This window comes from Alosa sapidissima, chromosome 17 (genome assembly GCF_018492685.1).
Source record: "Alosa sapidissima isolate fAloSap1 chromosome 17, fAloSap1.pri, whole genome shotgun sequence".
In the NCBI taxonomy this organism is placed as follows: Eukaryota; Metazoa; Chordata; class Actinopteri; order Clupeiformes; family Clupeidae; genus Alosa; species Alosa sapidissima.
Genome location: NC_055973.1, coordinates 16,240,601 through 16,263,710, shown reverse-complemented (window position 1 = coordinate 16,263,710; position 23,110 = coordinate 16,240,601). Strand labels below are relative to the sequence as shown.

General features: G+C 39.4%; 2 protein-coding genes across 8 annotated transcripts in view; one reads left to right on the top strand and one right to left on the bottom strand.

Annotated features, from left to right (window-relative positions):
• slc4a2b (solute carrier family 4 member 2b) overlaps window positions 1-3,329 on the top strand; it is a 45,005-nt gene extending 41,676 nt beyond the window's left edge. For all 7 annotated transcript variants that reach the window (XM_042068410.1, XM_042068412.1, XM_042068411.1 and 4 more), the window contains 2 exons: window positions 78-251; window positions 755-3,329. In XM_042068410.1, the coding sequence (XP_041924344.1) occupies window positions 78-251; window positions 755-835 (255 nt within the window). In that variant the 3' untranslated portion in view covers window positions 836-3,329. The remainder of the gene's footprint in view (window positions 1-77; window positions 252-754) is intronic.
• Window positions 3,330-14,515: 11,186 nt separating this feature from the next.
• LOC121688627 lies at window positions 14,516-20,573 on the bottom strand. The gene is made up of 2 exons (XM_042068339.1): window positions 20,462-20,573; window positions 14,516-16,143 (listed from the first exon to the last, which is right to left on the bottom strand). The coding sequence occupies exon 2, from the start codon at window positions 16,115-16,117 to the stop codon at window positions 14,726-14,728; it is 1,392 nt and encodes a 463-aa protein (XP_041924273.1). The 5' UTR covers window positions 16,118-16,143; window positions 20,462-20,573; the 3' UTR covers window positions 14,516-14,725.
• Between the last annotated feature and the right edge of the window lie 2,537 nt (window positions 20,574-23,110).

Sequence of the window (23,110 nt, the reverse complement as noted above, 5' to 3'; positions counted from 1 at the left end):
TTTCACTGAGGCTGTGGTAGAGGAATAACTAACTATGTGATCTGACTGTGTAATCATCACCTTCTCTGCTCCCGCAGGTGAGAACGCTACGCATGCACCTGTTCACAGCAGTGCAGGTGGTGTGTCTGGCTGTGCTGTGGGCAGTCATGTCCACTGCTGCGTCGCTGGCCTTCCCTTTTGTCCTCATCCTCACCGTCCCCGTCAAGATGTTCCTCCTTCCACGAATCTTCACTGCCAGAGAGATGCAGTGTGTGAGTTGACCGCACACATATACCACTGCTTATACAAATGGCACTTGTACACCAAATGACGGCTGAATGGGTTTAAAAATATCCCAGGTGGTGAGAGGATGAGTTTATCAACAACAGTCATAGAGCATAGAACAGTGTGTGTGTGTGTGTGTGTGTGTGTATACTGTGTGTATATATACTGTATATACGTGTGTGTATATATATATATATATATATATATATATATATAAAAAAATTAGAGACCACTGCACATTTGTCTGTCATCCTACGGTTGGTGAGTGACATTCAAATTAGTTGACAGTCATATTCAAAATTTAGAGACCACTGCAAATTTGAATGATGACTGTCAACTCATTCAAATGTCACTTAGCAACCGTAGGATGACATCAGAAAAATGTGCAGTGGTCTCTTATCTTCTTCCAGAACTGTATATAACATACAGCATGTATAGATATTTTGTTGACAATGCTAAGAATGTCTGTTTGTGTCTGTGTAACCCTCAGCTGGATGCTGATGATGCTGAGCCCACTTTTGATGAGCGGGAGGGCCAGGACGAGTACACAGAGATGCACATGCCTGTGTGAGCCACGCCCAACGCCAGCTCCCCACATCAAATGTGTCCAACCGCCACTCCGTTCCAATGGCCAATGTGAAGTGCCTTAGGGAGCTTTTTCTGTAGCCAATCTGAACTGACGCACAGAACACATATACACACACACATATATGCACACGCACCACCCACCTTCACCCTCTCTCGTTCATGGGTAATCACCTTTGTATCTCTCCTTGAACATTTCCAGACACCAGAAGGCAGACACACATGAAGTAGACTCTCCCTTACCAAAGCCTGTTCTGCTTCTGGTCTTTTAGAAAGCATCCGTCCATTTTCTCCACTTTCCAAATGAAGGATGCCTTTATGGTGATGACTTTCACATGGGAGGTTGTCTATGGCAACAGTGTCTTCCACTGGGCTCAGAGAATATTCTTCCTATTAGAAGAAAAACTAGTGTTCCCTATGGTGGAAATTTTATATAATCGTAACTGGACATTCCCCCCCTCGTCCTGCGACGTAACGTGACTCAGAGGTCAATGATTTCAGATGTTTTGTAATATTTATTTTTGTATACGTCACTACACATTTCAGAAAATGTGAAGCTGCTGCATTGGAACATCTGTGCTTCACTAGTGTTCCATTTAGCCACATACACATAGGAACGAAAGTAGGTGTGCTTTCCCCCGCTCGTTTCTGTTGTCTGATATTGTTATTGTACCAGGGAGAATGCTGTACTGTAGGTATATGTATCTTGATCACATGGGTATTACTATGTTTGTATGATCCCTGACTATCACTGTGCTGAATATTTCAGTGTTGCCAATCTATGCCTGCAGCATAACTGCAGTAATGTCACTGCAGTAATTGGTTTTCAGGCTCACTCAGTTCATGCAACGCTACATTGTGTTCCAGTGAACATGAACAGTGAACAACTGGCTTTGTGGACCGGTAAGTGGTCACATCCACCTCTCTCTATCTGAATCGGCCATCACTTCTCAGTATCTCAGTAGCTTTAGTGGATGCCAGCTAATTGGTTTACCTGTGTGGCAGTTACTGAGCCCCTAAATAACTCTAACTGTCAGAGAGATTTAATAACTGCACTTACAGTGTAGTAGCAACCACAGGCTTAATGCTGCCTAACCCTGTTTCTCCTGTCCTGCTTTATGAGCAGGACTCTATGAGCATCCAGTTGAGACCAGTTTGACACACACTCACTGGTGTATTGGTGTATTTCAGTTTGGGTATAAAATCATTCATATTATGTTTGGGAGCATTGCTGGTGTCTCACACTTTTAGAAATGGTGGAACTAGACGTCATCTTGACAAGACTTCTTGCAGCTTGTTGTAATTCTCTTAAATCATCGTGTATTATCCCGTAACACATTTAAGTGCCAATTCAACCAGGTCTGTGGGAATTTTTGTTTTCAGATGATGTGCTGGGCTTCTTAGTCATAGGAATGATGTCACAAAATTAAATTGTAATGGTGGTATGGGTTTCCTCAGCATCCCCTTGATTTAGGGTGACATGGCCCATAGATGGGAGGGGAGGGTGGGGTGGTTGCTGTTGGCTGTTACGGGCTACATATTGAAGTAAGCTTAACTCATTTTCTTGCTTTCTTGTCAGTCTGTTGTGTCCTCTTTTTAGTTTTCCCATGTATTTTAGACAAACCTCTGTATATATATTTGAATGTTTTCAGAACAAGTTATATCAAGGCTTACTTTCTCTGAATTCTTCCAAGTGCTTCAGCTGGTCAGAAAGTGCTCTTAACATTCCACATATAACTTAGTTTTGCTTACTTGATGATTTTAAAGTAATATAATAAACATAACTGACTGCACAATCATAGGAAGAAACGCTGCTCTTAACTAATCACAGTACATTAAAATATCATGTATCCTTTTCTTATCTGAGGATCAGTTGGACTCTTTGTGAGGTTATATTTTTTGAGTAAATTATTAATGAAGAGCTATACATATAATTTTATAAACTACAGATTTTTATCTTCAGACATACAACTGGATTCCTTTGTAGGCCAAGTTCTTTTTATGGTTTGCCTTCCCCTGCTCTGGCAGTGTCTGCACTCCTCCACAAAGCCTTTATTGCTGTTGTTTGTATTACCAGCTTTGACTGTATTGTCTTTACTGAAAGTGTTTTGAGAGTGCCATGTAACTGTTCTTTGCATTGTCTGAACTCTTTCATTCACTTTTTTTGTGAACTGCTAGTATCATGTATGGGAAAGATGTGTTGGTGATGTGATCATGTTTTTTTTTTTGCACAGTCTGCACAAGTTTGTGTCTACATGTGCATTATCTCAAGAAAGTCAAAATAAGGCATTTTTGATGTCCGACACATTCGTTCTAAACCTACAACAGAAATCTCGAACCTCTTACAGAAGTCCTGTGTGGAACTGTATGCATATTGTATCTGTTTCAATCAAACATTTATCTTTTTTTGGCTTACCTTATCTGTGCACATGTGTGTAGGTCATGGATATAAAATAAAGTAATTTTGTATTAATTCCCTGCATTTGTGTCACCCCATTTTTTGCAAATTTCCAAGAATGAAGATGCGTGCGTGCATGTATGTGTGTGTGTGTGTGTGTGTGTGAGCGTGAACAAGAGAGACCGACACAGAGAGACCTGTGCTACTGTTGAGACTGATGTGAGTAGCAGACATGCCAGCAAAGACTTAAAGAGGCTTAAAGAGTCTGTTGCGAAACATCCTGAAGAATCAGGTCTACTACTCCTTGGTCTCAATCACCTGTAGGGCGGTCATGAAATTTCCGTTGACAATTACCATGCTAATCATTACAATCATAGACTGTATATATAGAATCATAGACAGTTCTATATATACAGTCTATGATTACAATTGACTATTTAATTGCCATTTTCTGATAATATTATGCCCTTTTTATAGTATAAACCTCACCATAGTTTAATAATACAAACTTATTAAGGAGAGGCAGGGATAGTCATTGGACATTGGAATACAAATTGGGGGTCTAGCACCGAAGGTAAAAAGTTGTGAAATTCAGCACACTGATTGGGGACAGTCCCATGATTCATTTCACCAAGTTTCATGTCAGCACTTCAACTGCTCTAGCACCACCAATGGGTCAAAGTTGGCATTACATCCATGCGATTAACTTTGTAACTGTACTGTATGCCCGATTTTGAACATTGAGGAATATTTGGAATCCTTGGATGATGCCTGCCCAGTTCGACGTACCCCACAACATCAATTAACACCATGTTGGACCTTCCGCCATATTGGATTTTATCGAAAGCGAAACTAAATTTCCACAGGTTACACATTTTTTCCGATTTTTACGAAACTTGGCACAGATGATGTTTAGACCAAGCCTCACAAAAGTTACCTATAGGTGTTTCGATATTCAGTAGTGTTCACTCAATACAGCCCATTAAATTTGGCGGTCAAGCCGCCCAAACAGGAAGTGAACTCATATCTCAGTAAGGCTTTCATGTGCAAAGTCCAAACTTGGTACAGGGACTTGGTACCTGATTGTGAGGACGCACTAGGAAATTGGCATCATTTGGCCTCTATAGGGGGGCGCTGGTAGCCTGGTAGCTGGTACCAGGCTACCAGGCTTCCGAACTTAGTCCCGCCCACAACATTTGAGGTCGGGAAGTTCGGTCTGGCATTGCTCCATTGTGGAGCAAGTATGCTCGCCCTAGATCGGGCGGACCAATCAAATCGGGCTTTGCGATGATGGACAGGTGAGCAACAGCGCCTGGTCTATCACATCATCTGAGCACGCTTAGATTAGGCTTATGTTTGAAACAAAAATGCTGTGACTAGAAGGATACATGGCTTTTAAGACCCCATATGGAAAATGCATATTATTTAATGAGGTTTTATCACTGAAAACGATTATTTCTGAAAACTTTGGCCAAAGTTGAGATGTGGGAAAACTTGTGGTTTCACTTTCATCAAGGGAAAACAGCGCTATTGCATTGCGACATGTTCCCTCGTTTGTTTGAAATCTCTGATTGACCACCTGTTCTAAGGATTTGCGACAGCCTTTCCCAGCTGTTTAACATGTTTGTAGCATATCAGTGTTCAACAGAATTATTTTTAAAAATGGAGGGGATATAGGCTATCAGTTTTTTCCTAATAGCCTACCCTACTACGTATCTCTTAGAATTCGCTAATGAGTGTTGTAGGCTAGGAGTTATTGACAGCACTAACTTTTACAAAACACCAGAAAACAATGTTAAGGCATTTGTGAAGAAGAAGGATGGTTCGTGTGTTTTCTTCCTACACCTCACATTAAGCTATTTCGTGGCTCTGATTGGTTAGGTCTATCCAATTGAGTGCAGAGGCATTCCCCCCCGTATCGGTTGAAACGCCCCATAATTATGTCCCAATGGAGCAGTATCAGACTCATTCTGACTAGAATTGAGTATGACTACGTCAGGCTAGGGCACTGGAAGGGACTTAGTACCTGATTGTGAGGATGCACTAGGAAATTGGCAACATTCAGCCTCTATAGGGGGCGCTGCAATACAGGAAGTGAGCTCATATCTCAGCAACACTTTGATTTACAAAGTCCAAACTTGGTACAGAGACTTAGTACCTGATTGTGAGGACGCACTAGGAAATCTGCATCATTAGCCTCTAGAGGCGCTGCAATACAGGAAGTAGGCTCATATCTCAGCAACGCTTTGATGTATGAAGTCCAAACTTGGTACAGGGACATGGTAGCTGATTGTGAGGACGTGCAAGGAAAGTTGTGTCATTTGGCCTCTAGGGGTGCTGTAATAAAGAAAGACAGCTAATATCTTAACAACACTTTGATGTACTAAAGGCAAACTTGGTACAGGGACTTGGCACTTGATTGTGGGAACGCACAATGACATTGGTGTAATTTGGCCTCTATGGGCGGTGTAACAAAGTAAATGAACTGATATCTCAGCCTTTATTTATCCAATTGCCATGAAAGTTGCTGTGAAAGTTGACTAAAAGCCGGTATAAAAAATGTATCTGTTGGTGATTTATTGTAATCACACAATGAAAAAAATAGAAAAAAATCCAACCTTGAAAGGAAGCAAATTTATTTTGAGAAAAATGAAAATCTCAAGAAATAAATATTTTTCACAAAAACATGTCGCTCACAATTATTGCCACCTCTTGCTACCACCTTCTTAAGCCTCCATTTGCCAATAAAACAGCTTGTAATATTCTCCTATGACACCCCATAAAGTTGGAGAATACAAAGCAAGGGATTTAAGACCGTTTGTCTTTACAAAATCTCCCCAGATCGTCCAGATTCCTAGGTCCACACTAGCCTGGGTGTTCCCATGCTGCCTTGCGCGCGATTTGATTCACGCTGCTAAGGCAGCCTGGAAACTACCGCCCTAATTTTTGCCTCAGATAGGGAACCAATCACAGAACAGGGGGGAAAGCAAGATGATGATGAGCTATACACAGACGCATTTGATAGACATCCGTGGCACCCAATAAACGGATCTGGGCATTTTTTTCAAATACGAGAAAATGAACGTTTGGTTCCCAGACCACGTCTCATTGAGAAGTGGTGGCGCTAGCCAGGCTAGGTCCACACTTGTGCATTCCCCTTTTTGGCTCACCCCACTGTTTTACTATGGATTTAAGGTCAGGGGACTAAAATGAACCAGTGATGCATTGGGCAGTTTTCACCACCCTCTGCAGTGCTTTCCAGTCATGGGCAGAGCAGTTGCCATACCAAACTGTGACAGTTGATGAGGATGGTCTCAATGGTGCAGCGTTAGAAGTTCACCAGGATCTGAGGAGACAGATGGACCTTCTTTAGTCTCCACAGAAAGAAGAGACACTGGTGAGCCTTTTTGATCAGGGTAGAGGTGTTGAGGGTCCAAGAGAGGTCCTCAGAGATGTGGACACCCAGAAACTTGAAGCTGGTGACACGCTCCACCTTAGTCCCGTTGATGAGCATGGGTGTGTGTGTGCCAGCTTTAGACTTCCTGAAGTCCACAATGAGCTCTTTGGTCTTCTTGGTGTTGAGAGCCAGCTTGTTATCAGTGCACCACAATGTTACTGTAGGTGTTGGACCTCCTCCCTCTACCTGGCATGCCCTCTAAATAATCTATTAGCACTGAGGTCACTTTTGAAGATTTTTTGGGGGAGTTGGTGACCCCAAGATGATACCTTTGTATGTAACTCTCCAACAGTGGTTCTTATGGATTTTTTTTGCCTATCTTGCCATCCTCCATACTGTACGTGGGGGCAAGATAACCATGGGTCTTTGACCAAGCAAGTACCTAGTTTTCATAGACATTCTCTGACTTACAAATTACAACACACTTTCTTTTTATTTAAATTTAGTATATTCTGTTGTCTTTCCGATGTTAGATATAGATAGATAGATAGATAGATAGATAGATAGATAGATAGATAGATAAATAGATAGATACTTTATTGATCCCCAAGGGTTGAAAAATGACTAGAGGATTTACCCTCTGTGACTATTTTCATACCATAGTAAAAAAGAAAGTCATGAACTACTTCTGAAAGTTCAGAGACACTCTGATTAACTTAAATAAGTTGAAATTAGATAGGAAAATGCACCCCTGCTCTCTCTCCCATTCGCTTCCTGTCACACTCCACTGTCCTGTCATTAAAGGCATAAAAAGCCCAAAAATATATACTTAAAAAAATAATATATATATTTATTTCTTCATGACATTTTCCTTTTTCTCAGAATAAAATTGCCTCCCTTCAAGGGTGGATTTTTCCTCATTGTTTTCATTGTGGGAGTACAATAAATCACCAAAAGATTATTTTTTATACTTGTTTTTAGTCAACTTTACCAAAGATCCCAATAATTCTGAAGGGTAGTGTAGTTACACTGTCAGTAATTACTAACAATGGCAGGTACAAAGGTACCATTGGCATAGTGATGGGAATATGACATACTGTTGCAAAATGATGCACAATTATTCTCATATAATTGGTAACCGGCAATTATTTAATAAACGTGATGTGTCCACAAAGGATGTGTTTTTTTATTTTATTATTTAAGACTGAAGTCCCATCTTCAGCTACAAAGCAGTATCAGTGTAGGGTAGTTCCTGACTTAAAATGCTTGGGATTTTTGGGGTAATACTTTTTGAGGTGGAAGTCAATTTAAATGTCAATGTCATGATCTGAATACAATTGTGCATCACCCAGTAATGTTTCTGTTGGATTCAGAGGAGGGTGTACAGTATCTCTGAGCATTGGACTCTACCTATATTTGAATGTGACGTTTCCGTTACACTTTATTTGACAGTTTCGACATAAGAGTGACATGACACTGTCATGAACATGTCATAAACAAGTCATAAAAAATATTATTAAATACATTTCATTGCTCTATAGTAACCCAATTGCAAAGGTTTCCACAAATGGAATACTTTCAGAAGGCTTTTCTTTACATCGAGGCACTCGACAAGGTTGCCCCTTATCACCTTTACTTTTTATTCTTTCTCTAGAACCACTTGCTTGCCAAATTCGATAAAATAAAGATATTTATGGAATTCCTATTAGAGATTTTTCTGTAAAACTATTCTTGTATGCCGACGATATCTTACTAACTGTACTAAATCCTGCCTCCTCACTTACATACACTCTAGAATTAATTAAAAATTTCAGTCAATATCCGGCTATAAAATTAATTGTGGTAAATCTGAGGCATTGCCACTTAACAAATCCTGTCATAAAGACTGTCTTGGAAATCTGCCCTTTAAGTGGTCCCCAGAGGGTATCAAATATTTGGGTATTACTCTAAATCCCGACTTTGAGACCATAGTTTCGACAAACTTGACCAACATCCTGAAGAAGATTAAAGATGATTTAGATCGATGGAAGTACTTACCTCTCTCGCTATGGGGAAAAATAGATACAATCAAAATGAATGTTCTTCCTTGCTTAGTGTATGTCATAAATGCTCTTCCCTTACCCTTTGAAAAAGTTTATTTTAAGAAAATCAACTCTATTCTATCTTCCTTTATATGGAATGGCAAGAGAGCGAGAATTGGTGTACACAAACTATATCTCAGCCGCGACAAAGGTGGAATGGGCCTCCCAAACTTAGAGAAGTACTATATTGCCATAAACGCTAGATATCCCTTAAAATGGGCTTATAATTAGGCTATACTGAATCAACAATTTGAGAGGACATAGAGTTCAACATTTTTTCAGACAACTACAAATTATCTTTAAAATCATTGTGGTTCAATACCAAATATCTGAGGAATATAGATAATCCTATCATAAAATTCTCATGTGAAATAATAAAACTTCTACAGAACATGCTACAATTTGAACCATACCTCTCCCCAAATACCCCGATATGGGAGAACAGTGCCTTTACAGTTGATAAGAAAACACTGCAAAATCAGGAGTGGGAAAGAAAGGGGCTCTGTACACTTGGTCACCTTTTTTCTGAAGACATAATGTCCTTTGAACAACTGAAAAACAATTTTGAACTTACAAACAAAGGCTGGCTGAAAGACTTCTGGTTATACCTTCAAATTAGATCACAACTTACAAAAAGTTTTGGACAACGCATACAACTCCCAGAACTATCCAATATAGAAAAACATTGTATGGTAATAATGAAAAAGGGGACACACTTGAGCAGCAAAATTTATAAGATAATAAACAACTGGAAAAGTGATGCTGTTACATCGTTAGAAAAGATTTGGGAGAAAGATTTAAAGACAAATATAGATTCAGACAGTTGGCAATCAATCTGGCAGAAAATGCATAAGATATCCAATTCTGCACGCAATAAAACTATAAATTTTAAGTTTGTCAATAGAATATACTATCCAAGGAAACTTGCACTTATGGGTTCATATAACGATGACAAATGTTGGCACTGTAACAAGGTGAAAGGAACGTACTTCCACATGATCTGGGAATGCCCTAAATGACAAACATTTTGGAAGAATGTCATATTAAACTTATCTATGATTACTAAAGAAAATATCTCTCTAGACCCTAAATTATGCATTTTTAATTATATGGACAATATGTACTGGCCCCCCTTCAAGAAAAAAAACTGTATCTATTGGCCTGATGAGTGTCATAGCAGTCAATTGGAAGACCACTATCAACATTAATGAAAGAACATGGCTACAAACATTTGAAACATTATTGAGTCTAGAACAAATGTCTAACTCCATATACACAGGTACCCCAAACATTTGGCACAAAATTAAAAAACAAATCTATAGTAATATTGCATGCTATAGTTAGATCACATGATAAATGTTGACTGTGATCTATGTTTCAAATGTAATAATGATCTGATGAACACACATCCCATATCTTACGTTAATATAATCAATGTCTTTAGAAGAAGTATAGTCTAGGTATGTATGCATTCATGTGTAGATAGATTTGTGGCCTGTACAGTATGTATATATGAGATATTGTAAATGAGTGTTTATGTATATATATTTGTATGTAGCCACTTGTGTATGTATGCATTTCCGTATGCATGCATGCATGTATGTATATACTGCGTGTGCTGGCGTAAACATACAAGAATGTAAGATTGTACTTGCACATCTATGCATTTCCGTATATGGGCTTGCATCGATATCTGGCTGTGTATATATGTATGTATGTTTGTGTGTGGGTGTGTGTGCGTGTCTAAATGTATGTTCACATGCATTCATATACGGGGGAATGCATATAGAAATGTACTTATACAAGAGACCTGATGAGATGTAATGTACGGCTTCAACCATCAAAATACTTGTTATTTTTTAAGAACTGTTATTTTCTGACCTTAAATTATAACTGATGTAAATGATGTGATTCCCCAAGCAAGGAAAACAAAAAACAAAAAAAATAAAATAAACAAGTCATAAATGTTTATGACATAACACTTCTGTTATTAAGTGTAATTCGTTTTTTGTCATAACAAGTTAGGGTTAGGGTTGGGTTTCATGTGTCATGACAGTGTCATATGTTCATGACAGTGTCATGTCCCTCTTATGTCGATACTGTCAAGTAAAGTGTTACCGAAGTTTTCCTGAGAATGATTGTATAACATCAAGCCATGCGAGAGTCCTTTTTATACTAAACTGGAGCACCTCATCTGTCATCAGTAACTTTTCCAGTCGTAGACTAGAGTAAAGAGTCAGTGTCACTGTCAACATCTGTGTTTACTCTTCCCAGGGGTTGGGAAGGGGCTTGAATTCCACATATTTTTGAGGTTAAAAGTTAATGTTTAGCCAACGTGTAGTCCAAGAGACAGTGCTACTTGCTCTAAAGTAGTCAAAAGTCTGGTGGAAAGATGGCGTTTCTCCTGAGTGTCTTTCTGCTGGCTGCTGGAGCATTGAGCTGCACTGAAGCTCAGGAAGCATACAGTAAGCTACCTGATCCCTACAGGAAAGGAGTGGACCTGGCCTTGCAGCACGTCAACAACCACTCAGCCGTCCAGCACCACTTCTTCTTCTTCAAAAGCCTCGTCATGTCAGACATAAATGTAAGTGGAACTCAGCTGACCAGGGTTTGTAAAAAAACATGCATTTCATTTAGTCAACTTCATTTGCTATACTTTATTTTTTTAGACTTATCACCCTGAGAGAAGAAATAATCTTTTCTTATTGGTGGTGGGTTGGCTATTCATTCTGAATAATGGGACACCTATGAAGTAGATCTGGTAAAAAAAAAGTTTAATCACCACCATGCTTATGGATGGTAACTATGACAACCAGTAGGACGATGGTTGAGCCTGGAAGCAGGCTTCGCAACAATGGAATCAATTGTAAACAAGCTGTCTATGTTATCGCTGTTAGTGCCAAAGAAGTTGTACAACAAACTGAACTGTTGGCTTTTTTTTAAACAGATTCTCCCTTTTTTTATATCAAAGCCTACCATACAATTGTATCACCAATGAAATAACTTATGCAAATGTTCATGTTATGAGGTAAAGTCTGATGCTACTCTATTTTAAAAGGCTGGATTTAATGTGAACTTCTACTACCACAACTTTTACCTGAAAGCTACCAAATGTAACAAAGGAACTGTGGATCCTGATCTAAAGAAATGTGTGTTCAGGAATGACAGAGTAAGTGTGTTTGTTAAAATGTCTTTGAACTTAGATGGTGACAAGCTGAAAAAAATAGTTCCAGTTAATACATTAGATTAAAGCTAAAATTGTTCTAATGATTGTTTTTCTTTGGCTGTGCATTTTGCTTGTTTAGCCACTTATAGACTGTGCCATTTGCTACAAAACCTTTGAGGGAGAAATTGACCCAGAACCCAAACCCTATGTACACTGTGTACACAAGCCTTCACTGACAGAGGTACTTCAGCCCATCCCTCAGCCCAATTTTTTACTTAAAGGAATAAGGACTCTTAAAGTGTCCTTTTCAAAGAATGGTATAATTGCTCAGGAGTTAATTTTTTGTTTGTCTGTGACTATTAGGAAATGAAGAAAGCACGAGTGGATCATTGCAACACTTTGAGCTATAATAATGGATCCCCAACCCTCTTGGCTGTATTGAAAGAGAATTGAACATCAAAATGAGGAATAACTGAAGATTATATAATACTGCTGTACAGAGATGCTGACTGATTGTCTGATCATTACTGACTGTAAGACATGTGTATCTGATTAATTTGGTCAAGAATTTCAAATGGAATACACAAGACGAGGAGTTAAACGAAAAAGTGGCTTAAAGGTGCTTGACAACGACTGTGTTGAGCTGACTGTTTTAAATCAGTGAAACATGCCAATATTTGTCTTCTGTGGAACTTATGTAATCTCTGTCCGACTAATAAAAGCATGTATTCAAACTGTTATTTGTAGTTGTTTTATTTTTTGGTAGTATTCGAGTTCACCACAAATCATGCGCAGCAACTATCACAAGTCTGGACTTGTGCAACTTCATGTTGAAAGAATGCTACCCGCCGCCAAAACAACAAAAAAAAAGAGTCAGGGGGTGGCGACAAAAGAAAACATGTGAGCTATCGACCGTCCTCCTCTATTCCCATAAAACCATTTGCGCAATCTCCTGCAGTACAGCAGATCTCTCAGTCAGGGGACAGAGTTAGTTTGGCACTTTTGTTTTATACAGTATGCGCAGTGGGAGACTTAGTGGGAACTCGAGTCCCGAGTCTGGTGGAAACATGGCATATATCCTGACTGTCCTTCTGTTGGCTGCTGGAGTGCTGGGCTGCACTGAAGCTCAGCAGGCCTACAGTAAGCTGCCTGATCTTTACAGGAATGGAGTGGACCTGGCTTTGCAGCAACTCAACAGCCACTCAGCCATCAAGAACCACTTCCTTTTCTTCAAAAGCCTTGACACATCAGATATAGATGTAAGTTTTCATTTTATGTTTAATCCTTTTGCCTTCTATAGCAGAAGGATTCTGATACTGTGATAATTTCATTTTTTTACGTCTAACAATCATTTATATATGTTTGGTATTTAGATCCGTTTTGGTGTGAGGTTCTTTTATCATAACTTTTACCTGAAAGTGACTAGCTGTGCGAAAGGAACTGCCAATGCTGATCCCACTAAGTGTCCATTCAGAAATAACAGAGTGAGTATAGTGGGCAGTGCCATTCAGTTATTTAATTTTTTTTTCAAAAACTGCATTGTTCAATAATGCTTGTTCATATGTTTTGTTTAGCCACTAATCGATTGTGTAGCGTGCTATAACACCTATTTTGGGAAAATCGAGCCAGAACCCAAGCCCTACATTCACTGTGTCCACAAACCCTCCTTTAACCAAGTAAGTCTTTCATTTCATATTGTATTTGTATTTTACAGTGGAATAGAGATGGAGAGGTAGTACCTCTCCTGGCATTTTCTTTTTGAAAGCCACGTCTCTGCTTTGCTTTAGTTTCACTTTCCTGGTAAAAACTTGGCTTTCTCTTTCAGGAGGTCCAAACAAAAAGAAGAATTCACTGTGATGGAATGAATCACATGAGTGGAGGGGGAACTCTGCTGGCTCAGAAGAGTCCGTAGAACAGCTCTGGCACATCACTTCCCTTCTGCAAGTCAGATGAAGTGACCAATACAAGAAAACAATATAAACAAATATTTGTTTTACTTTGAAATAGTTACTTTTCTTGAAAGATGCCACTTTTGTACTAAACGTTTTGCACTAAACTCCCCAATATTATATTTATAATAATAATTAACAATCACCATTTATCATCAAACTGGTGTAATTATTATGCTATTTTCCACCAATAGATGTCAGCATAATACTATTATGATATTTCAACAGCTCTTTGGTTTCTTTTCAGTAGAGTAGAATAGAGTGTTATTTGGTCCACATTACAATATGTTTTAAAGATTAATAGATACTTTAAAAAATCATATTACTTTAAGGTTTGTGATGATGTTGCTGTAAATTTGTCATTCTGTATTGTATTTACATTTTTACAATTAATATTATATGCACTGAGATTACTAATAAAGGCGTACATTCCCTAATGCTGTTTACCGCACTGTGAAGTTAGCAGCAGAGGTAATCACTGGACAAGATATATAAGTATAAGTATATATACTTTTTATAGGGGGCTCGAACCGGCAACCCTCCGGTTACAAGTCCAGAGTGCTAACCAGTGGGCCACGGCTGCCCAGATGGTTCCAGTACAAGAAGAATATTTATTTTAAGCTGCCGGCAGGTGGACAGACAAGATGAACAAATACATTTAACATCAACTTTTGCCCAGCAGACTGAGTTCCCTGTTGCCTGAATACAGGTAACAGCAGTAACTCCTCTCCTCAAGAGTAAACCAATATACATAAACCAATTAACTAGCAGAAATGCATGACATATAAAGACATATAAAGATGACCTATATTGTTAACACATATTGTTCCATGTGCCCTTTTTGGATTTTGAGCCCATGCCCTGCATATTCATAAGCATCATATTTTAATGCATTTGATGCTTCTGAGAAGACAAGTTCATTCGATTGAGCGCTTTATTCACTTCCCTGATCATTTGTGGAGCCCATTTCCACAACCCTTCATCCACAATTAAATCATTCCTTTTCAGTGCTGTGTTTTTCCTGCGCCGGATGTGATACATTCTCCCCAAGGAGGGTGGCACCTTGACAGTACTAGTGCTGCTTCTCTCCACTAGGTGCACGTTCACCTCAAACACAGTTCGTGGATTGATGATCAGTTTCCCTGTCCTTGGGGGAAACATTGGAAGTGGCTCTCGAAGAGTGTGCTGTAGGAAGCTCTCACCCGGAAGGGAAGCCCATTCCTTCAGGTAGTATCTCCCACTGTCATCAAACTCCTCAACAGGGAAGACATTATTCTCAAAGTAGTAGATGACTTCTCCATACTTGGCCCTCAATCTCTCTAGGAAGTCCCTCCAGTTTTTATCCAGATATGGAAGAATGATCTCATCCGGATCGTGTAAAAACACATACTTGGAACTATACATGTTACGATACATACAGTCGTGGAGTGCTTGGATTTGTCCATTGTAATGGAGGTCACCAGGGGACTCTGAGATCAACCAATGAGAGGACACATTGATGTGGGCACCAATTAGCCAAGGGAGGACTTCCACAAATCCCATGTTATCTTGGTAGTAGCGCAGCACTTCTTCCATGTCTGGGCTGCAGCTACTTTTGTAAACCACCACCTTCTGGGCTCCTAGTAGACGATAGATCTCCATAGCCTGGATGAACTGGAGGACATTGTTGTACCCATTAAACATGGTACTGATACAGATGGTGATGTCCACTGGGAAGTCACTGTCTCTTGGCTCCTGATTAAGAACACTTATGAAGGTGCTGTTCACATAATCACTCCCAGCAGTAGTGAGGGATGCATGCTTAGGTTTGCAATCCCCTGGAATGGTGCAGAGAAAATCAGCCATTCCATAAGGGAAATAATAATGGGTGCTGTGAACTGTCTTCTTTGCGGAAACTACAAACAACATATCTTCACAATACAAAACACAGTAATGAGGAGTTTCTTCAGCCCGCCACACAATAGCTAAGACTCTGACACTTGGAAAAGAAGTCCGATGCTCCAAGAAGGCATTAAAATATAATGTTTTGCATCCTTGGATACCAACAAATGTTTCTGTTGATACTGTATGAAGACAATTGGAAACAGAACAGTTCATTTTCTTTACCCAATGCTGGCCTTGTGACTCAGAGGACCAGTATCCACTTGACCAGATATGTGAAAACATAAACATAATCCCAAGGAGTGCAACAACGAAGGTGATTACAATGCCACATTTTAGTTTCTTTATAGTACAGTTATATGAAGCATTACATATCATTGACTTCTTTCCCATCATGAGGCCTGAGGCAGGGGCTTCTTTTTCTAGAGAAAAGAGGCAGAAATTAGGAACTGCTACAGATTCAATCACATCTAAAACAATGTCAGCATAAAGCATAGAGCATAAAACAACCAGTATAAAATATTGTTTTTCATATTGTGGCGTTTATAAAGAATGCAGACTCGAGTATGTCTCAGACTTGGTTGGCAGCTTTATTAATGCGCATAAGTATCCAATACACACACTGGCACTTCCTGATAGACTGGCGTGGGTATTTGGGCACAGGGGTAAAGGGTAATACAGTACATACCCATACATCAGGAATAGTCTACAGCAAAGGAAATGACATTTCCCAATACAACATGCTCGTAATCGCCAGTTCGTCACAACCAGGCTTGGAATTTCACCATTTTAGGGGCAAGACCACTTGGCCTTCAGTTGGGCATATTTGGTGGGGGGCACAAAGGCCACATGTCAGGGCACTAAGGCCAAAGTTAACTATACAGTTGTAGGCTATAACCATGATCACAGTTGTATTTAGCCTATTCACAGCAGTAGACCAGCATCACTGTATGAAACTTACGAAAACATGAAACATGACATATTACATAGAACTGCAAGTCTTGTGTAGTAATCATTTCAGTTCCTGTTTATCTATTGCACGATGGGTAATAATTTAAAAGAATCTAGTTGCAGTCCTGTAAATAGTGACCCTGCAAGATCCCTAGTCATTGCTAAATCATAGTCTGTGATTTAAAACTCTACTACTTGTCTTTAGATGTGGGAGGGTCTGAGACTGTAGTCTTTCAAAAATCTTTTCCAAATCTTTGCAAATCTTTCCAAAGTCTGTCAGTGTAAGGAGGGCTTAAGGGGAAAAAAATTCTGTCGGTCTGTCCGAGTGACATTACAGTAACTAAATAAATCCAAAATATAGCCATTGTTGTAAGGTTAAATTGTGTGTGGCCTATGGTGAAGTTATAATCAGACTTCAAGCTGTGCAAAGCAAATGCAGCAGTTGGGAATAGGTTGGAAATTATTGATTTTCAGCCACTTAAAGGTCCAGTATGTAGGAAATAATGGAAAATAAACTGTAACCATTCCAAAAATTATCACCATATGTTGTCAGAGAGTAAGGAAACACGATGAATTGAAGTAATGGCTTATTTGACAACATTACTCTAACCCGTAAAACCCCGTAAAACCCATGAAAAAAAATGAGTTACGGGGCGGAATCTCTTGGAATTTTCGTTTATGTTTTGAACGATTAATTCTAGAATAGCGTATTAATAATGGGCTAGCGCATCCTCCTATTTGGGTTGCCAAATTAGCAAAGGCCAACTGTCAACATTTGTCAGTTGTAGTCATGAACGCCTACGAGAGGCAGGCAAATTTCCAAAATTAAAACAAGAAACACATTAAGTGGACATCGGAGGAGCTTCCTGAGATGGTGACGTCTTCATCAAACGAAGAATATCAAGTCTGACGCAGAGCTGGCCATATTTCTCCACAACAGGTAGCCTAGGCTAAACTTCATCTGCATCGCTAACTTCAGCTAAATATGTTACGTTGGTTAGAGAGGTATTTTTTGTTTTCACTGTTTTCGTAATGTGTAGCTGGGTCATGGTTGGAGAAACGTTAAAGCAGCTGCAGGTCAACGAACGTTAGCTAAGCCTTCATTACATCTGGCAACCCAGAAGAGGCTCGCGTCTGGTAGTCTTGAGAACGTTCACCAGTGTTTTGATTTTGGCCTACAGAACGTTTTGGTAACAATCCTACAAATCGCACCTTTAATGCTCATTCTGGTGTAAAGCAAACAGATGTAAAGGGGAATTAAGGGGCATCACCGTTTTTTTTTTTTTTTTGGGGGGGGGGGGGGGGGGGGGGGTCACGACCTGTGTGACGTCATCTAGCTACATTTAGCGACTTTTGGAGCTGGCTTTAGCTACTTTCCATTTGAAATAGTTGGCAACACTGATTTTAACAGAGCAAGCAGGGCTCGTCTTCTGTCTAACTCAGCTAGGTGATGTGATTGGCTAACTTATCACTTCACTGCTTGACACTAGCCTACCCTGCATGGAGACTAGGGTTGCCAACCGTTCCGTAAAACACGGAATCGTCCCTTATTTGAAATTATAAAGATGTGTTTCGGATTGAACTGATAATGCATATTGTTCCGTATTATTGAGAATCACCTCAGTGCAAATCCGACAGATCAGTATAATACGTTAGACTATGAACAAAGAATGCACGATTAGTAGGCTATGAGATAATGGGAAACTCCTGTCATTTATCCCTCTCGGTTTGTCTGTCATCACTATCCCAACAGAGAATGCACATTTCGTTAGAGCCACTGTGAGTATATAGCCTAGCGTGTAGGCCTATCTTGTTTTGACAGATATCTAGTCCCGTGTTACATGGCAACTGGCACCCATGTTAACTGGCTGCGTTGGTGACGTTTCACGAGTGATGACATTTCTTTGACAGATGTGGCCACTTGCAGATTTTTCACTTTCTGATGGAAACTGGAGATGAACAAATATAAATTTGCATCATGACATATTTAAATGTCAAAATTGTCTGTAGTATGCTACATGCACTGGACCATGAATATGCCACCAAAAAAATAAATATTGAACCTGCCTCCTAAATTACACTGCTTAGCCTAGGCCTACATCAGGGGTGGCTAACCAGTCCAGCATCAGGAGCCAAAAAAATCCACACAACTTAAAAGAGCTGCACAACAAAAAAGATGCCCACACTACAACATTGACTTAGGCCTAGGCTACACTTTAAATAGGCAGTTGGCAGAAGCTACAAATGATAATTTTCAGGAATGAGTAGCAAGCAACGAAGATATCTGACACATCAAAAATTCCCCCTCACTGAATGACCACAAATTCCTCCTCACTGAATGACTTATTAGCACGAGCAATGCTTCAATGTAACAACTGATATGATGCCAATGTGACCGTTGAGTGTTCAGTAGCTACATTTTTTAAAAGAAAATACACAAAAAGAAAACGAGTCTGCTTCTCTGACTGACGTCTATATAGCCTACTTTTACCTTGTACTTGCAAAGGGCAGTGCCTTTGGGAAATGTTCAGGTTTGAAGTTTTATGCATCAGTTAAATCTGGCATACCAAGTACCAAACTAGAACACACTAACGGTGTTATTTTGGTTACATTGACATATCAACCAGACCGCGGATTATGCTACAAAAAGATAAATCCTGACCCCTGGCCTACATGATAACCATTAATCTACGTAGGCTACTTGCGCCACGAACTAGCTGACAAATCCCAGTGAAATTTACTTTACTTAGGCTATACAATTAAAAGAAGTCAGCTATATGGTATAATAATTGTAGCAAGTTGTAGCACGGCTGATCATGGTAGCCTATGTGGCTACCTACCGTGTTCTCGGCCCATGTTATCACTGATGTTCCTCGGATGTTCCTAAACATCGGCCTGTATGACCTTCCTGCTGGTACACAGGCCTAAGGCACAGTTATGTACAAAAATATGGACCTCTCCCTGTTGTATACTACACACAGAAGTAACATATGAACACATCAGAATACAATACCCCAGAATTCTACACCACCTAGTCTATCTGCCTAAATTGAGGAATCATTGCTGATCTAAAAATAAATGAATAATAATAAAAATAAAAAAAACTGATGGGGGAGGATTGAACCCCATGTTGAGTGCATGAAATAGCAATCTATATAACTGTTGCACCACTGGAGAAGCACGAGAGTTTGTGGATTGAGAAATAAACTATAAAAAAAAACGATCAACCCCATGTTTACATGTCAGCAACATTAACGTTAATAGCCTATAAGCCTAAGGGCCCTATCATGACAGTCAAAAGCTCATCGTCACTCGTCAAAAGCTTATTCAAATTTAGTAGGATGTGTCCAGTCCACATTGGGAGGGTTTTCGTTATCAAACGTCGAGCGCATGGCGCAACAAGGTGTTCCTAAGTTTTTTAATCAGTCATGTGTGTTTGGGGCGTATAACCTCATTTAAACCAATGAGAATGACATCTGTCATTCACTTTAACGGCGCAAAGCGCGATGTCAAATAAATTCATCAGTATGTTGACATTCAACTGCGCATTTGAAGGAGCTGCTTGCGAGATGTATGGAATAGCCTAGTCATTCCACTAAACCATGCTTTACTAAAACCTAGCATAGCCTTCACGCATTTGCACTCCTCTATTATTTGAAGTCATTGGCAAAGTGAAACTAACTTCACCATGGTGTCAGTCAAAGACAAGACAGTTATATGCAGTTACTTTCACTATTGACTGACAATGAGTTACCATCCAAAACATAGGCTGGAAAAAGCCACACTTACCCTAATATTGCTCAAATGATTATCCTGCAGAGGAGTTGTTTATATCTTTTGACAGTGGGTCTTCAGCTGTGCTCCATGCGTGTCTCTCGCCTCTCCCCTAATCACTTTTAACCGTCATTACCAATTTGCAAATGATGGTGAATAACTACTCATCATGAGATGTACAGTATTTCGTAATATTGTTATTCTAATTATATTTCCCATTGAAATCGTGCAATTTGTAATGTTTTGCATGGACGTGCTGTGCGTTCATGAATGGTAGAAGGATGGTGCGTGCACCTGCCAATATGACTGTTGACAATGTGCTCTTAAAATAATAAATAATAAAATCAACTCGCCATAGACTTCTGACCAGGTGTAGCCTACAATAGCGATTTTTAGACAATGCGCCAGGCCACTCCCTAGGTTGTTAATTGCCACACCCCTGGGCGCATTGTTTGAAAAATAAAAGTGCAAAATACCGAATTAAACTTGGCACCGGGTGGAAAACGAGTATTATGCCATGCGCCATTGTGCAAAATACAGCTCCAAGAGTTTTGACTCTCCCTGTGCGCAAATTTTGTGTAAAATATGGACACGTTATAGACTTCTCCTGCCCATTGCAGTGTGCATTTCAATGTCTGTGTTTCATGAACTGAATTCTTAAAAGAATAGGCTGGACAAAATGATATACAATTAGACAACATATTTTTATTTTATTTATTTGCTGGCGTTCATGTGCCTCTCAGACACTTTAGGTAGGGCCACAGCCTAACCTCAGTGAAACATTTGTAAAACTTAACCATGATACTTTTGAAGGCCTACTAAATGGCTTGGGCAATGGTAGCATGATAACATGGTAGCCAGATGACATGATCAGCTATGTTAATTTCTATAAGTGCCGTCAGCTGGTTCGTGGCGCAAGCAGGTAGACGTCTGATTATCAAGCCCACAGTTCAATTTATTCATGGTTCGATACACACGTGGAGTTAATTTAGGCTATTTAGGTGTTTTTTAGGTGGCATATTCATGGTCTAGTGCATGTAGTACTACACACAATTTTGACTTTTAAACATGTCATGCATATTTGTGTTTCTTCTCTAGTTTATATCAGAAAGTGACAAATCTGCAAGCAGCCACATGTCAAAGACTCGTCATCAATCATGAAACGTCATCAACGTAGCCAGTTAACATGGGAGCCAGTTGCCAACACCGGCAGCCAAATGCCATAATTCAGGTTAACCTGGTTTTGTCGGTTAAAGTTTTTTTTTGCTGTTTCTTGTTTTTTTTTTTGCTGTTTCTTGCCCAGTGATATCCCTTGGGCAGTTCTCGATATTAAGCCTTTCTTGTCCAATGTGTTGAATATAAGGCGAGGCACCACAGGTAAAAAGAATAACTAACAGATATCACTATGAAACTTCCCCAGTTGATTACTTACATTAAAGTGGAAAAAAATGTATTACAATTTATCTGTTATATAAAGTTTAAATATGCAAATTAGGCATCATCTAATTAAATATGTGCTGATCTGCATAAACTAAAACAACATTGGATGAAGCTAGGTTCAAAATTACTTTTTCATTGTGTTTACATATTAGATGAAAAGTCTTTTACACAGGGAATTTTAGATATCTCTTTTAGTTATTTCGTAAATCAGAAAATACTGCCAAAGAGTGAAAATCCTAATACCTAATACTAGAGGGAAAGTGTACATATTCAGAATTATTACAGGCGATATCTGAAATTATTATTTCATTATTTGCAAAAGGGTTACATTTTCCCAACATTTTACCACACTGCAAACTCTATTTGAGTTGATTTGCTTTTGATATGCTTTTCCTATTTTTTTCCATGATTTCGGCACATACTGTAGGGCTTTAATGGTTAATATAGGACATTACCCAATAGATATCACCCTCCTAAATATTAAGTCATTGAGTGCCAAAAACGTAATATTACGTTTTTCCTTCCCATGCGTTGAGTGCCAAAAACTTAATATTACGCTTTTAGCTTTTTTTTTTTTTAAATTACGAAACTAGACAATCTAACACACCTTATATGTGATTTTGGGAACTCTGTGATGAATGGAAATGAAATATATGACGATCGAAAACTCATGAAAACATTTTATCTGGACATTTTATCATACAGTAACTCGGTTGTCGCTTTGGGTCGAATCAGTGACGCATGCACGTCAGGTCAAAACCAGGCCATTTTCGTTGGTTTATCACTAGGTGGCAGTCTCGCCAGATCTCGCTGATCACTTCCCGGAAAGTTTACACAAGTAAGTAACAGGCAACACTTCATATTTCACGAAAGACGTTATATCTCCATTTCTAAAAAAAAACCCAGCGATTTTGATGAAAACTAGCCACTGTTTAGCTTGGGATATCTCAGGAACAGAGGCGTGTAGAAATACACGGTTTGCACCCACCGAGAGCTTAAAGTCTCACCTTTTAATCGAGCGATTGTATGTGTTCATAGCTATAACACAGAATATGCTGTGGCTGTACAAAAATCATCAACAATGGTCTAGATTGCTGGCACTAGGACAAAGCTCCCAAAAACAGCTTGAGGGCTGAACTGCCCTTGAGCAAGGCACCTAACCCCTCACTGCTCCCCGAGTGCCGTTGTTTTTGCAGGCAGCTCACTGCGCCAGGATTAGTGTGT

Coding starts and splice junctions, on each gene's coding strand:
- LOC121688627 (XM_042068339.1), bottom strand. CDS start 16,117: ATGATGGGAAAGAAGTCAATGATATGTAATGCTTCATATAACTGTACT.